The following is a 17,214-nucleotide window of genomic DNA, read 5'->3' as shown; positions in this document are numbered from 1 at the left end:
CTAAATTTACAGAAAACTTTAACAGAAGCCATTTTAAGAATACGTTAATTTAAATAAAGTAAAATATTTCTTAACATTATAATTATTAAAAAATTCTGTCGCGAAAAATAAAAAGTACATATCTCAAGATATGTAAAAATCATGTTTTGCACTGTTGAAATCTTCGTACTTAACTCTATATTGTATAAATTTTTCATAAATATCGGATAAATGTCGTACTTTGTACATTTTACCACAGAATTACTCTGTTATACAGAAAAAGAAAATCAACAAATACAATCGTGTATAGAGTAGTATAGAAACAAAAGAGAGGGAAATACACTTGTCGGATTCTAATGAAAGGAAAGTGTTGTCGAGTTAATGTTTCGTATTTGGACTTCATGGGGTAAATATTTTTAAAACTATCTTATTTTTTCGTTGTATAGTCAACGGATGTGTATGAAATTAGATTTCGAGAACGAATTGTTGCAATGTTGACAACATTACATACTGTTGTCGTATGTATTTATATACTTTGACATCGGATGTATTAAAAAATTATAAACACTTTGGTGTTAATTTGGTAGAAGCGTGTAATTTTTTACCTTTATGGACATTGTGACACTTTTGGGATTGAAAAAACGTCTATTTACACAATGACTCAATTTTGTATGTCAAAATCCATGGACATTATGATACGCCATCATAATAAAATTTTAAATAATTCAATGAAATAAATCCAAATATAATCATAGCAAAAAAGCTATGATAATGGACTTATAGTTTGTTACTTATTTTCATTTAAATTGAAAGGTTACATGACATCTCATAATTTAAATAATATGTTAAAATATATACATATATGTACAAACAAAATACTAATAAACAAATTGTGAATATATTAGGATTATATGTCGAAAAACTTTACTTTTATACTTTTTCTAAAGCGTTAAAAAAGTTTCTGCGGCAAATGAGTCCAAGTCTTTGATATTTAGTAAAGGCTTGTACAAGACAACAATAATGCGACAATTTTTTAAAAAAAATATCGTGTACGCCATCATAAGCTGACGATTTTTTTTTTTACATTTATACGGTAAAAATCAAGGAGAGGGCTTTTTCCACTTTTTAAATTTATTTTCCAAGTATCTAGATTACCCTTCACCAAGTATGTTTTAAAAAACTGTTTTTATTTATTTTGTATCTCTGCACACATGTCACACATAACATACACACAAACAAATATAAACTGTATTAGAAAGAAATATAACCCTACCACCGTCAAACTGTATAATCGCCATCAAACAAATATGAGCTGTATTACCAACATATTACTGCTTTATCTCCTTGTTGTTTTGTTTATGCTTTTATTTATAATTTGTTAAGGAAATTTTCAGAGGTAGTCTCAGATTTCTACCCATATCTCGGTTATTTATGGACCGATTTTGCTGATTTTCAATAGGAAACTTCTCGAAAGCATGTCTGACAGAATTATTGAAGATTTGGATCTCGAAGATATCTGGAGTCTTCAGAAAATTGATTTCAACAGACAAACAGCTTAATCGACTCCGCTATCTATAAGGATTCAGAATATATATACATTATAGGGTCGAAAAATTATATTATAGAAATTACAAACGGAATAACAAACTTATGTATACTCTTCTTACGAAGGTGAAGGGTATAAAAACAGGTAAAAATATATAGTAAGGTCTGCCCGGCTTTATAATACTTTAAAATAAATAAGAATAAATCGTAATTTTATATGGGTCTATGTTTTAATTCAAATTTATATCTAGAATTTTAAAGAGATTTTTGTACATTACATAAATGTTACAAGTATAAAGTAAAAATAACGCATATCCATTAATGTTAAGTAGGGTATAAAACTCCATCAATTTGAGGGCAAAAGAAAACAAACTAGTCAAAGAGATACTATGAAACTTGATAATAAATTTGTTTTATAAATACAATTACTAAATATAAACAAATGTAGATTGTAAGTTAAAAAAGAAATAATATAAACAGGGACCGTAACAGTTATGATTATTTTTATTGACAGAACAAATAACTATAATTAAAAAACAAAAATAAAAAATTTAAAAAGAGTTTAACAAAATTCTACTTCAAAACAATAAAATTATATATTTGTTATCCATTATTAATCTGTTCTTAATTTGTTTCTGTTTGAAAATTTTAAAATAATAATTATAATTGATCCCTGATAATGTTTTTTTTTTTTCTCACATACTTTACCAGGACATCGACATTCTCTCAAAATATTAAAAATCTTAAACACCTATTGAAAATTTAAAAAAAGTTTAAGGGACTTTTTGTCTTTATATATCCTATAGAAGGGACATTTTTGCTAAAAATTTATCATTTTATAGACATTTATTATAATTCGATACATCAGATTCAACAATAAAATCGATTTTGAAATTTTGGTTATTTGAAGCCATTTCCGTTTTAGGTGACGTTATAAATATATATGTATTTATGTATTTGTATTTACATTTGTTTACCTGTGATTTGCCTTTTGGATAGATTTAAATTGGCAACATAAACAACTTCAAGGCATAATATCTATAAATTAATGTGCTGCTTATTTCCATGTAATGCCTGCTACATTTAGAAACAGAGACAAAGATAGATATCACAAACGTTTTTAATGACAACAACCTAAAAACAAGTAGCAATGGTAGCAGTGGGAGCGGCAGTGGCAGTTTTAGTTGTATGAACTGTAAAAATGTGTTTTTAAAATTATAGTTATTCCCCGAAGGCAATAATATCACTTCACAACCTTTGATGATGAAACAGAAAAACATCAACTTTGAATATGTTGAGATTTGATAGACATCACAGTTTGTTTTATACTTCTTTCTTTCTCTCTAGTTTAGTTTTTCTACTTTTTTTGTGTAAAAAGTTTCTATCAACATCATTACGGTAGATAGATAGTTGCAAAGCCTGTGATGTGTTTATACAATTTATTCTATTTAAATTTATTACACATAATCAACTTTTCCTTTGTAGGTGTTTGTTTGTGCACACTTACATACTTGCAATGTGTGTATGTATGAATATTTGTTTTCATATTTATGTTTGTGTGTTGCGAATACGTAAATAACTGTATCAATCAGTAATAATTTTAAATATTTCATTAATATATTTTTGCCTTTGGTACAAAATAAATTTTAATTATGCAATAACTGTATTATGGGTGTTAATTTTATTTTTTTTTTTTTTTAATTTTAAAAAATACGTTAACATTACCGTTACATTAACATTTTTAATTAATACAGTATTACGGACGTACAAAACTATCTCGTATTAGAATTTAATACAAAACAGTTCTCATTGCCACCTATTTAAACCAAATGTAGTTTTTTCCCATGATACAACCATAGAATTATTGTTTTATTATGGTTTTTTCCTAAATTTTTGTGTTGAAATATTTAAATATAATTACAAAATAAACATTTTCGTTAAAAAACCAATGTACAAAATACATATATAAATTAAAAAAATTAAGATAATATTTTTCATTTATATAATTCCGAATTTCGTTTCTAGAAAAAAATATAGATTCATTTGAAAAAATATTTATATAATTTCTCATAATAGTTGTTTTAATGAATTTTGTACAAAAACAAGATTTTAATTATAGTTAATACGAACTTTTCACATACTGATCTTAGCAAAAATTTTGTAATGAACTTAAGATATTTTTTTAAATGACCCAGATCTCTTAAAGAAACTGATGTATGCTGAGCAAAGCAGAAATTAACAAAAACGTTTACGTTTGGAAATCAGTTAATATTACATTTATTTAGTTAAGTTAATTAAAATTCGAACGCCGTATTCAGAATTAAAAAGCCAAATCGAATTGTGCATCGAATTGTTTTAAAAATTCCAAGATCATTAATGATTACAACCAATTATCAATTGAAAGAAAATATTTACAATTAGATATTGGTGTCCACAATCGAGTATTTAGTATTGACTTTTTTAAAATAACTAAATAAAGTAAACACAAATACTTTTGCGAAGATGTTAAATATCATATCTGTTAAGTTTGTTACGTTTACAGGTAAAACGAGTATAAAGTACAATAAGCTAAAGCTTCAAAATCAGAAGTGAAAAAGTCATAATTTTGAATATATTTTTAAAGTTGGCATTTAAATGTACTTAAAATAAAATAATATAATGAAATCTTTTAAAATAAATATTAAATTTTTTACAATCCATGAAAATGTCTTAGACAATTAATATTTCTGTTGCTGAACCTATAGTTGCAATATGTATTACCGAATTATATTTTGAAATTAAGATTAAGTGATTATTTACATTATCTCTAACTAATAATAATCAATTTACAATATTCCAAAATAATTGGTCTGCAATGACTCTATGTTAAATATTTGCATTACAAATACATAATTTTGCATTGTGTATTTTAAGAAGAGAATATGTTTTTAAAGTTGTCATTTAAATGTACTTAAAATAAAATAATATAATGAAATCTATTAAAATAAATATTAAATTTTTTACAATCCACGAAAATGTCTTAAACAATTAATATTTCTGTTGCTGAACCGATAGTTGCAATATGTATTACCGAATTATATTTTGAAATTAAGATTAAGTGATTATTTACATTATCTCTAACTAATAATAATCAATTTAAAATATTCCAAAATAATTGGTCTGCAATGACTCTATGTTAAATATTTGCATTACAAATACATAATTTTGCATTGTGTATATTTTAAGAAGAGAAGGTGTGCCACACACAATATATGTCTTTTAATTTTATAACAGATTTAAATGAACTCTCGAAAGATATACATGACACACGGTTAAACCCTACCTTGTAAGGTAAGAACTTTACAAGGTGATAAGCGTGCATTATTAAAAGGACGACGTCCCTTGACAAAATTTGATGATGATGGTCTAGACTAAAACTTATTTGATTCACCATTAACTATAATAATAAGAATGCGGTAGATATAATAAGAAAATAATTTACATACTACAAAGAAAAAAAGAAAAGAAAAATTGAATGTGCAAACTTTTTCACTAGACAAAAAAAATTATTTACTTTGTTTTATACATTTCACACTTTTCATGCTTCTGCAAGCAAAAACATGCTAAAACAAATCCTCCCACGACTACAAGCATCTATGGGGAATTAAATTATTTCGGTTGCAAATTTTTAACGTTATTTTTCTTTTTTTAAGTTTAGTGTATATGCCACGACCTTAAGTTAAGCCTTAAATATAAATTTTATTTCAGGCGTTCTTAACATGTAGATGAAAATCTAAAGTATTTTATTATTTTCATAGACACTGAATTACTGTTGGGATTGGGGGCCAATGACGATGCACTTATGCCAAGTAAGTGAAACTAAACTATTTGACCAGAGTTGTATGAAGATGAAGACAACCTGTGTGAATAGGTTGTATGTGTGTTAAGACTTTCTATGAGTATGCAGTAGTTATAATATGAAACAGAAAAGACAAAAAGTCATTTAAAAATTCTTAGTTTTCCTCAAGGATCTTTGTGTTTTTTCTCATTTTTAACTAATTGCTTTGGCTTAAGCCTTTTCGTTAGTGGCTAGGCCAGAACTTATATTAGGTTAGACAAGTGTGAGTTGTAGTTTTTAGTTTGATTTTTTTTAATGTTTTCTATTACCAAAAAAATAATTACTTGGCCATATATATATGGTAGGAGTAAAGAAGTTTTATAAAGCATTTAAAATTTTTATATAATTGAATAAAGGATTAAATTTTAATGCGTTATGAAGTATACTAACATAAAGTATCATCTGTTAATGCTTTTTGAGCTCTAATTATAAACATTTTACTGTTATTGAGCAAAAAATTTAAGAAAAATAAAACTTTTTGAGGTTATTAGACAAAATAATTGAAAAATTTAACCCTGAGCCAAGTAGCACTCATAATTTAAAATTAGAAATTAAAAAAAAGTAGCTTAACATTTATATTTCAAGAGATTAAGTTGAAAAGAGAGAGTCATCATATAACTTTAACCTAGTTCGGGCCTGTTGTGAGCACTTTTTCTTGAAAAATTTGGAGCTATTTCATAATGTGAACTTTCTGAAGCTTCCTTCTCTAGCAAGAACTTTTTCACTTTTTTATTGCAGATTATTACCGAGTGGCCCGGTACACATTTAATTCAGTTAATTATGACTCTTCTACAGTTCAATAGAGTATTATTATTAACATTGCTGATAACGACCTAATAAATTTTTCCTGATTTTCAATGAAGATACAACTTGTTTATCTCCCAGTTTAGAACCATTTATATAACAACTGATTCCCATAGGATTTGCTCTAAAGTTTCGCTTGACCACTATCTCCTATCTGGAGTCGAAGTTACTACGAGTTTAAAATTCTAGCGGTGTTTGTATATGTCTAGAATACATTGATAACGTATATTGTATTCGTCTCGTCTATAGATGTTTTGATCGGAGGAATTTCTACTTACCCAATGAAGAATTTTCATATTTCCGGTAATAAGACATACATATTTCAGTTTAAAAAGGGTTGACATTTAGCCCAGACGTATTTATGGCCTTCTTGGCTCTATTTCATAAATAATTTCATAATCTATTTCATAAATCTTTCCCAGGTCTAAATTATTCATCAATTGGGTTCATCAAAACGCTATTACTCTTGGTTATTCAGAGTATTAGCAATAAAATAACAATAAAATCTTCCATAAAACTATGAATTTTCTAAAATTTAATTACTTAAATATTTAAATAATAAAGTATAATCAAATTTACAAAATATAAAAAGAGTAAATTTCAGTATTAATCTAACACATTTATAAAATATACATTTCTAATAATTTGTCTTATTTGCATAAATTATTTCTGCAATTGCAATTATATTTCAATTTAATATTAAATTGAATATAATTTTATTTACATTTCATCAAATTACCAAAACAAACAAAATTGCTTTTAATAAAATCGAATTGTCGACATCATAGTATCTAAAAGAGGTATAAAAACTATTTAAACTTTAGTTTTAACCACAAATATACAAAAGTTATAGAAAAAGACAATTGCTAAAATGCATGGAACTGGCAGTTTAATACAATATTTAGGTAAATTTATAAAATTGATTTTTGGTAAATCTTAAAGTTGCAAATAAAAAAAACTAATGTTTTTTTCTAATTTTAAGTTACTACCTATTATGTTCATTTAACTTCGATATTAATAGTTTACGATTCAAGCAATATTATTTTTAACGAATTACAACAACAATATCTAGATGATGTTCAGCAGGTCTTTGAAAATCAATCAAGACATGGCAATACAATTGGTTTACAATGGATTAATATTGCAAATTTTAATGAAACTGATGAAGATTTAAATGAGCAAATATTAGGTGCAGTCGACTTAGTAGCTGTTGAGGTATTTATACATATTTATTAATTTACACACTTAATTTACCATCCCTCACAATAGAAAATATTCTCATTAATTGTTTAAATATTTGCCATTATTTCCAAAATATTTAAACAATACTTTTCTTTTTAATATGACTAAAGAAAATATTAACTATCGGCCATTTTGGCATTTTTACTTCAAACTTCTGCAATTTATTCATGACCTTTTTTGTACTCTACACCACTATAGTGGGCAATGTCAAACGTTTGAGTTTATTTTTCTAAAGAATTCATATCGATCATAATTACAAAATATTAAAAGAACTTCCAAGATAGCAAAATATAAGTAGAATGAGAACCATGGAAATTTCAAGCAAAAAACATATCAAGAACTTCTTTAAAATTATGAATGATCGCTATCTATATATTACTTGTTTTTTTAATGGCATTTGTAGTCAATTTTCTAGAGCGTATGTCTAATAATTATTATTTGTAATGACTTATTTATGTCACTTATAAGGGCAAATTGTCGTGAGTACTCGCTTCGAACGACGCAACCATATAAGTGTTACGGTGTAGGGTGTCGTATAATTATGTTTCACCGATTATATTAGTATTTCTTTTTTTATTTTTTTTTTCACTTAGTCAAATTTAGCTTTTTAATTTGTCTCGTATTTCTTTTTTGTTTTTCCTTCTTTCCTCAGGGGTTCATAACAATACTTGCAAATACTTCACGATTTTTACATGCCCGCTACTATGCAACACGCTATACAACTCTACGCCTTAAGGATAAAATCTATTTGTTTTTATGCGAATCAGAGGAGAATCCTAAAGATTTTTTAGCCAACGAGGTACTGCAGTGTAAGTGAAAGATTAACACGAGAAACAAAAGAAAATAATATTTGCATTGTGTCCATATTAGGGAGTAAATATTTTAAAATAAAACTTATTTCTCAGTCTAACAGCTGGCACTAGTGTGACAACGAAAACATGGAAAAATAACAAATTTATATTTAATCACAAATCTTAAATATTACAAGTATTTTATATTTCCAATAGCTTAGATGAATATATATATAGTACATTTTTATAGATTTTTTTTTAAGGTTCATTCCTACAATAGAACTTCATTAATGTTTATAAATTACAGAGTATTAGAATTTTGCAAATTTTCTCTTACTTATTTAAGATTATCACCTAAAGGCTTTTTATATTACAGCCGAAATAATAATCTTTAAATCTTAATTGTAATTTTAATAATTTCCTTTTGCCATTAAATAAATTACAGACAATTAAGCCTTCTGTTAGGGACGGTTATTAAAAGTTATTTATTTGGCGAAAAAAATGTTTATGAAAATATGCAAAATTATATTTTATTTTGTTCTGGCAACAAATGTCATCTGTTGTGGAAGTTTTTATTAAAAATAAGGTACAAATATTTCATGTCGGTTGGAAGTTTCACAATATATATATATATTTTTTTTTTTCAAAATTGAAAATCAAATCGCAACTAATAAATTGTGTAAAAAATTGGTGCACAGTGAACATAAACGATCAGTATGCAAATAATTAGCCGACTAAAGTTTTACTATGTTATAACATTTATCAGAATTATTTTGAATTAATACTTATAATGACAAACTTATAGGGTTCTAAATTTTGTAATGTCCCGAAAAAACTAGTTAGTTAGTTAGTTAGTTAGTTAAACTTAAAAAAGGTGGCTAGAAAATGCACCACTTTTATTCTTCGAAAATCCGACCATAAACCAAAAATATTCGGAAAGTCTATAGTGGAACCCAAAAAACAATTTAAAGTCCAGAATTTGACAAAATGTTTATAGTTCTTGATTATTGTGGATTATAGAACTTATAATCCACAATAATCAAGAACTTATTCTATATTTCATAACAGTCGCACAAAGTCTACTTTAATATATTTAAATAGATCTACCAAATATTGTAGAGATCGATCTATATTTTCCACTGTAATCCATATGAATCCTTATTAAGTTAATTAGTTTTTCGGTAATATATTGTATAAATATATTTTTATCAAAGTAAAATTTTAAAAAAAAGGTTTATTAAATTATACCTATTAAGCGAACATGGCAACACTATTCAATTGAGTGAGTTTCATCGCTTACCAAACATTTTTATTTTTTGATAGAAATAATGAGATGACCTGACATTAGATACTTTTTTATTTATATTAATCCTTTTTAACCAATGTATTTTACTAGCATGCACTATACTGCTAACTTGTTTATTTATTGTTGTTTGCTCTTAAGTTTATCCTCATCATTTGATGGTAATACCTGAAACCATATATCCTGAATCTAATAACAAGAAAAACAACGGCCAAATAGAAAGAGAAACTCAAAAACCTGATATTAAACAAACTATTTTAACAGAAGAAATAACAGCAACAAACTATAACTTGAACATTACAAATTTTTCCATGGAAACAGTTGTTGATGTCACCACTACTGCTACTTCTACTACTAGGATTACTGATTCGCTGTCGTCCTTTTTTAACACTAATATTGATGTTACAAACAACAATAACTACAACAACTACAAATACCGCGGCATCAATTTTGAATTGTGGACACAACAGTACGGTGGTGCAGAAGGCAATTTAAATGCCATATACCTAGATACGTACATTAGTGGTAATGGAACATTTGCCAAAAATGTTCAACTTTATCCAAATAAACTTTGGAATCTACAACAACGTACAATGAGAATTGGTTCTTTAACTTATGTACCATACGTAAAAACTTATTATGTGGTAAGTTTTTTTACGAAAAAAAATAGAAACCAGAAAACATACTCTTAGCCATATATACACAGATTTCTAAATACACATTCACATAAACAAAAGTTTTAAGAAGTAAGGGGAATTAACTTCTAGAAAGTCTAGAAATTATTAGATATGTTCGATCATATAATACCCTAAAACCGATTTTGTATTGAATCAACTCTACAAAAACTACCTAACAAAACATTGCTTTACGGAGAATTATTTTAATACAATTAGTATTCTTTCAAAGGATCATATATGTAAGTATCTATTAGCTGGTGTTACAAAAATCAGCATAAAAGTCTAATACCTCAGCAATACGGTTGTGTAGGGCATAATAAACCAAAGTTTATTTAAGTGTAACAGTGACACTTGTATATTGCCGGTTAAGTTTTTAGCATAAGTTTTAGGTTCAACTTTATGTACAAAAGTAGTTATTTGTTTACATGTTTTTTTTTTTTTTTTTGTTTTGTCTTGTTTTCATTTCTATTTTGGTAATGGTGTCACTTAATTGTAAACATATGTTGTGGCACATGTTTATCTAATGTTGAGTATAGCTACGTTAGGTTTTTGCCAACAGCAAAGTCAATTCCTTGATGTGGCGGAGGACAACAAGAAAACTTTTATTCACACTCAATTGTCAATCTTGTCAATAAACTCTAACACCACTGTATAGAGTAAACATTTAAAGACACAAGAAACAATTTAAGCTGCCTAATGGCATTTATCGTAAACAGTTGAATGTAGAAAGACAGACGGATAGTTAGACAGGCGAGCACAACATAAACATTGATTTAAATGGCCTTTTACTAGGCGTATTTAATTGTACAACTCTTATTTACTTATGAAACAAAATAGCCAGATAATGAAGATAAAGTTGGCAAAAGTAAAACATATGTAAAAGTATATGTAGGGTTATTGAAATACAAAATTATTTACTTACATTTCAAACTGATGCAGTAGGCGGTAGGAAGACACTGTAATTAAAAAGAATTAAAATACAATGTTAAACATTTTATATACATATTTTATCTAAATTTAAGGATAAATATTTACACTTATTTATGTTCACACATACATTATTACAATATTTAATATTGAACAATGAGAAATAAAAAATTGTCATTGATTTTATTAAGCTTAAAGTTCAGTTCTTGTTCAGTTCTTGTTAAGTTCTTGTTCATTTCTTGTTCAGTTCTTGTTCAGTTTTTATTCAGTTCTTGTTCAGTTTTTTAAATAATTAGATCCAGTTCAGTTAAAGGTAAAATTTTCCTATATATCATTTTAGTCTCCCGATCAAGGGAATGTGGATTCTATCAAATCTAAAGGTCCTAAAAAAACTGTGCAATTTATTGGTGTTGAAGCAGAACTGATGAAATCTTTTTGCCAAATTCGAAACTGTCATTTAAGAGTGAAACCTTGTAAGTAAAATCATTATACATATAAAAAACATAGCTGTAAAAATCAATTATATTTAATAATGAATAAAAATATTTTTTAAAACAATCAAATACATAGGAGAAACGGAAAATATTCTATAACACGGTGTGACAGTAAAAATCGGATGCTATTTTCAAAAATGCATTTTTAATTATTGTCCGACTTAAAGATTTGTATCTCAAATTCCTTTTATCCGATTTAATTTTTTAAGTTCTAGTTCAATGAAGATAAAAACTCCTCTTGTATTTAAAAAGTATATTGTATATGTATATTCTACACCAACATAATTGAATTATTTGAAACCAAAGTATAACTTATATTATACTTTGTTTAAAACAAAATCAAATTTTTTACATTTTACACATTTTTTGGAACTTTGAGTTCTTTTTTGACCGATATTTTATTAAGAAAAATAAGTTTTCATTTTTTTCTCTTTTAGTAAATTAAATGTGATATCGCTTGTTCTAATCGAATTTTTATTGGAAAATTTTATTGGGTGATTTTTTTTGGAAAATCGACATAATATAATTTTTCAGTCCAAAATACACAAATATTAATATTATTCCCAATTTTGAAATTTTTAATCTATTTTTGGTTTTGTAATTGACATTACTTTAAAATAAAACAAGTCAGATTTCTATATTCGGCTGTGCCGAATCTTATATACCCTTCACCAAGTATGTTTTAAAAAACAGATTTTATTTATTTTGTTTCTCTGCACACATGTCACACATAGCATACACAAATAATATACACTGTAGCAGAAAGAAATATTAACCGTTGTACTGTACTACCACCGTTAATGTCTATTACCGCCCTCAAACAAATATGAGCTGTATTACCAACATATTACTGCTATATCTCCTTGTTGTTGTTTTTATGCTTTTATTTATAATTTGTTGAGGAAATTTTCAAAGGTAGTGTCAGATTTTTACCCATATCTGTACTTATGGACCGATTTTACTGATTCTCGAAAGCATGTCTGACAGAATTATTGAAGATTTGGATCTCGAAAATATCTGGAGTCTTCAGAAAATTGATTTCAATAGACAGACGGACATGGCTTAATCGACTCCGCTATCTACAAGAATCCATACTTTATAGTTTCGGAAAATTATATTATAGAAATTACAAACGGAATGACAAAATTATATATACCCTTCTCACGAAGGTGAAGGGTATAAAAAAAAAGATTTTAAATTTCAAAGTTTAAAATGTTATGAAATTTTTTAGTTTTTGCACTGAAGAAATTTATTTTGTTGATTTATATATTTTCCAAAAAAAAATCATATCATTGCCAATTTTTATAAGATTGAAATACTCGATATCTCTTTAAATTTGGGGGAAAAATATAATTAAAGAAAAAAAATTGTTAAAATTACGTTTCTAAAAGAATTGTTCGTCAGAAATGGATTTAAATATAAAAAATGGGTTAAAATAAATGAATTTTGATTAAGTAAAAATATAATATAGAAGTGTACTTTTAAAAAACGACAGGAGTTTTAACAAAATGAAATCGGATTAAAGAAATTTCAGTAAAAAAATTTAAAGAGGATAAATCCCGATTTTCGGGGTTTATAAACAAATCTAAACATCTATCTATACTATACCTACAAACTGCGGGAGATGTCGTGAAGAGTGTATTCCCTTTTTGTAATTTTGTCACACCATGTAATTAATCAATAATTTTATTATTTCATAAATTTTTATTACGATTATTAATCATTATTTTCTAGCTATATTTTAAACCATTTATTCACAAAAACAAAAACAAAATTTCCATACAAAATCGAATTTACAAACAGTTTATAAAATAAAAATGTTGTTTGTGAATAAGGAGGTAAACTACTAAAAACTAAATATATTTAAAGTTTATTTAAATAAGTTTGTATTTGGTAGTCATATACTTTAATTTAACAACTTTTAGATGCTGCTGACAATTGGGGCATTATCTATGATAATGGTTCTGCCGAGGGAATGCTAGGTGATCTTTATAAACAAAACACTGAAATGGCTATAGGTTGTATTTACAATTGGTATAACGATGTAACGGAAACGTCAAGATTTATAGCCAGATCTGCGGTAACTATTTTAGGACCAGGACCTGCGTAAGTTAAATAATTAGATTTTATCATATGCCATTGCCTAAGACGAAGATTTTCAGGCAATTTCCTCGATGGCGCACCAATATAATGCCATTTTCTTATGGTTTATGGTTATTTCTTGTTTTCACCATGATTATGTGCTCAATAATGTTTCATTTCATCAAATACACTTCATATCGTTTTAAGCATATTTATTCCGCGAGGCAAAATAAATACCGCAGTATTAAGAACTATGAAAAAACGTTATTGGATATATTTGCAGTATTTATACAACAACCTTCAGCAGATACTGTGTACGCTTTAAAGCGTATATAAATAGTAATTAATTATAATTTCTTATTATTTTATTTTACAGTTTGCATCGTGTTGCATCACGCATATTTTTAGCATTTCTATTGTGTGCTACCATAACATTGGAAAATACCTACAGTGGCCAATTAAAGTCTATATTGACAATGCCTTTGTTTAATGAGCCTGTGGATACCATGCACAAATGGTCCTTAACTGGCTGGAAATGGGCGGCTCCTTCTATAATATGGGTACATACGGTGGAGAATTCAGATTTAGCCATGGAACAACGTTTGGCTAAACAATTCGAAGTTCGAGATTATGAATTTCTATATAATGCCACATTTTGGGACAACTATGGTTTCGGTGTTGAAAGAATTTATAGTGGTTCATTTTCATTTGGGGACTACATAACAGGAGCAGCTTTAGAAAATAAAATTGTTAGAAAAATAGCATGACTTAAAAAAAATATATTTAACTTTTTTTGTATGAAGGTACCAAAAGACGATTTGTATTTCGATTGGACTCGTGCTGTAGCTGTTAGAGGTTGGCCATTAATGCCATTACTTGATCGCCATATATCTTTCTGTTTGGAAACCGGCATCTACATACATTGGGAAAGACATGTAATTTGTTTATAATTACAACTGTTTCGATGTTTATACTGAACTACTTCAGTTCTAGTTCAGTTCTAGTTCAGTTCTAGTTCAGTTCTAGTTCAGTTCTAGTTCAGTTCTAGTTCAGTTCTAGTTCAGTTCTAGTTCAGTTCTAGTTCAGTTCTAGTTCAGTTCTAGTTCAGTTCTAGTTCAGTTCTAGTTCAGTTCTAGTTCAGTTCTAGTTCAGTTCTAGTTCAGTTCTAGTTCAGTTCTAGTTCAGTTCTAGTTCAGTTCTAGTTCAGTTCTAGTTCAGTTCTAGTTCAGTTCTAGTTCAGTTCTAGTTCAGTTCTAGTTCAGTTCTAGTTCAGTTCTAGTTCAGTTCTAGTTCAGTTCTAGTTCAGTTCTAGTTCAGTTCTAGTTCAGTTCTAGTTCAGTTCTAGTTCAGTTCTAGTTCAGTTCTAGTTCAGTTCTAGTTCAGTTCTAGTTCAGTTCTAGTTCAGTTCTAGTTCAGTTCTAGTTCAGTTCTAGTTCAGTTCTAGTTCAGTTCTAGTTCAGTTCTAGTTCAGTTCTAGTTCAGTTCTAGTTCAGTTCTAGTTCAGTTCTACTTATATTAGAGAAATTGGTATCCATTTGCTTTTTATCTGTTTCCTTAATAGTTTAGTTACAAATTTTTGGATCATCAAGTGCAGGACATATTAAAAAAGCTAGCCTCGGGATCTAAACCCAAGTCACCGCCCCAAATGCTATCGATTGAGCACATATCCGGTCCTTTGTTCATCTTGCTTTTTGGTTACTTACTGGCATTTCTTGTTTTGATGGGAGAATTATTCGGACATCGTTTAAAGATGAAATTTTTACCAGGAGGTCGTTATTTAATTAAATTTAAATAATTACACTGCGATAATTGTGTTATTAACATTCACATTGTTAACTATATCTTATTTATGAATAGTTCTTACGTTTCGTTTACCAAATCTCCTGTGTATAGTTGATATTTATTATGTTAATTGATATAGCTCATACGTACATATGTACATTGTTGTGAATGTTTAACAAATTGTGAAAATAAATATGTATGTACACTGAACATATGTACATACATATGTATATGTATAATAAAAAATATTTAACCTTAGTAATTCATATATTCAAATTCTGCAGTTATATTTTTATTAATGCAAATTAAACTTTATATTGCATAAAGATTTTTTTTAATTCACATGAAAATTTCTATGTTCATAAAATTAAAAGTGTAATAAAAATTAATCTATCATTAACATTGTTCTATTTACTTTTATTGTACTTGTTATAACGATTAAATTACAGTGGAAAAACAATATGCTTATAGAATTTTTTTAATAACTTTCCAGCCAATGTCTAGATATGTTTGTCAATCTAATAAAAAAAAGTATTTAGGTTATGGCTGTTAATGTAAGATTTTTTATTAAAAGTTAAATTGACAAACCTGTATATTGTTAAATAAATATATATTCAAATGTACATAGTATATACATATTTTTTTAATTTACATATATATATTAGACGTCTACATTTAATTGTTATTGTTTTTTCCCACACAGTATTACTCTATACAAATATGGCAACAACTACATTAAAAGTACAAAATCATTTAATGTTGTAATTTTAACTTGTGCCAATTAAAATATTCAAGTGACGACAAAAACGTGTAACATACTCCATAACGAACCCATTTCATATTATTTTTTTATTTTTCAACTATTTGAAGGAACATTAGGAGTAGACAATATTAAGTCCTGAGTCATTTGTATGTTTATTTAAAAACGAAAACCATATTGATTGTTGTCAGATAAACTCACCATTTCATTCCATTGCATTAGCATGCAAAATATATCTTACTTCATTTTATTTAGTCTTAAAAGTATACTTTCTAGTGGACCACCCTATACAAGGTGTTTGTATAATGACTTTGTTTATTTTTCTAGAACTTACTCAACTAAATTTTTTTTGCGCCCAGTCTAAAATATTGTCTTTGTTGTTATTGTTACTTGGCCAATTGAATTGTGTTTCAATTGGTGTTTAACTACTTTGACTTTAGAACTTTTTTCTGTTTCGTATTCATGTCCTTATTTTATCTCTATTTTAAATGTAATTGTGGGACTCATGCACATACATAGATATAGATACGCATACAATGACAAAAACTTTTTTACAATTATATTTACACAATACACATGCAAACATACATGTGTATAGAATGCATATTGTACATGTTCGTGTGAAAATATGGTGTATATATAGCAACCAAGATATTTTAGGGGCCGTAATGCAGAAAAAAAGATTTGTTTGTATTTAATCTGTTTGCTATTTTCTTTTTGTTGTTGGCCTATCTGTTGCTTGACCTAAACAAAAAACATATACATAAATACTGTTTTTCAATTGTTAATATATGTAGTGTGATCGAGAATTGTTTTATAAATTCTAGAAAAGTAAATGTTTAAGTTAAAATTTTTAAATTAGTTATCTGTATAAAACAACCCTCGTATAAGTATATCGTTTATGTATTTAGAATACAGTCCATTATACAAACATGCAATTTCTTTTGTTCA

At 27.0% G+C, this 17,214-nt stretch overlaps 1 protein-coding gene across 1 annotated transcript; it reads left to right on the top strand.

Annotated features, from left to right (window-relative positions):
• The first annotated feature begins 7,076 nt into the window (after positions 1 to 7,076).
• Positions 7,077 to 15,600, top strand: LOC111674785. Its single transcript, XM_046950401.1, has 11 exons — positions 7,077 to 7,110; positions 7,188 to 7,420; positions 8,100 to 8,256; positions 9,683 to 9,740; positions 9,864 to 10,185; positions 11,486 to 11,618; positions 13,565 to 13,745; positions 13,802 to 14,035; positions 14,098 to 14,470; positions 14,525 to 14,656; positions 15,283 to 15,600. The coding sequence occupies exons 1-11, from the start codon at positions 7,077 to 7,079 to the stop codon at positions 15,514 to 15,516; spliced, it is 2,091 nt and encodes a 696-aa protein (XP_046806357.1). The 3' UTR covers positions 15,517 to 15,600.
• Positions 15,601 to 17,214: the final 1,614 nt, after the last annotated feature.

This window comes from Lucilia cuprina, chromosome 4, assembly GCF_022045245.1.
Source record: "Lucilia cuprina isolate Lc7/37 chromosome 4, ASM2204524v1, whole genome shotgun sequence".
In the NCBI taxonomy this organism is placed as follows: Eukaryota; Metazoa; Arthropoda; class Insecta; order Diptera; family Calliphoridae; genus Lucilia; species Lucilia cuprina.
This window is presented reverse-complemented; position numbering and strand designations above follow the sequence as displayed.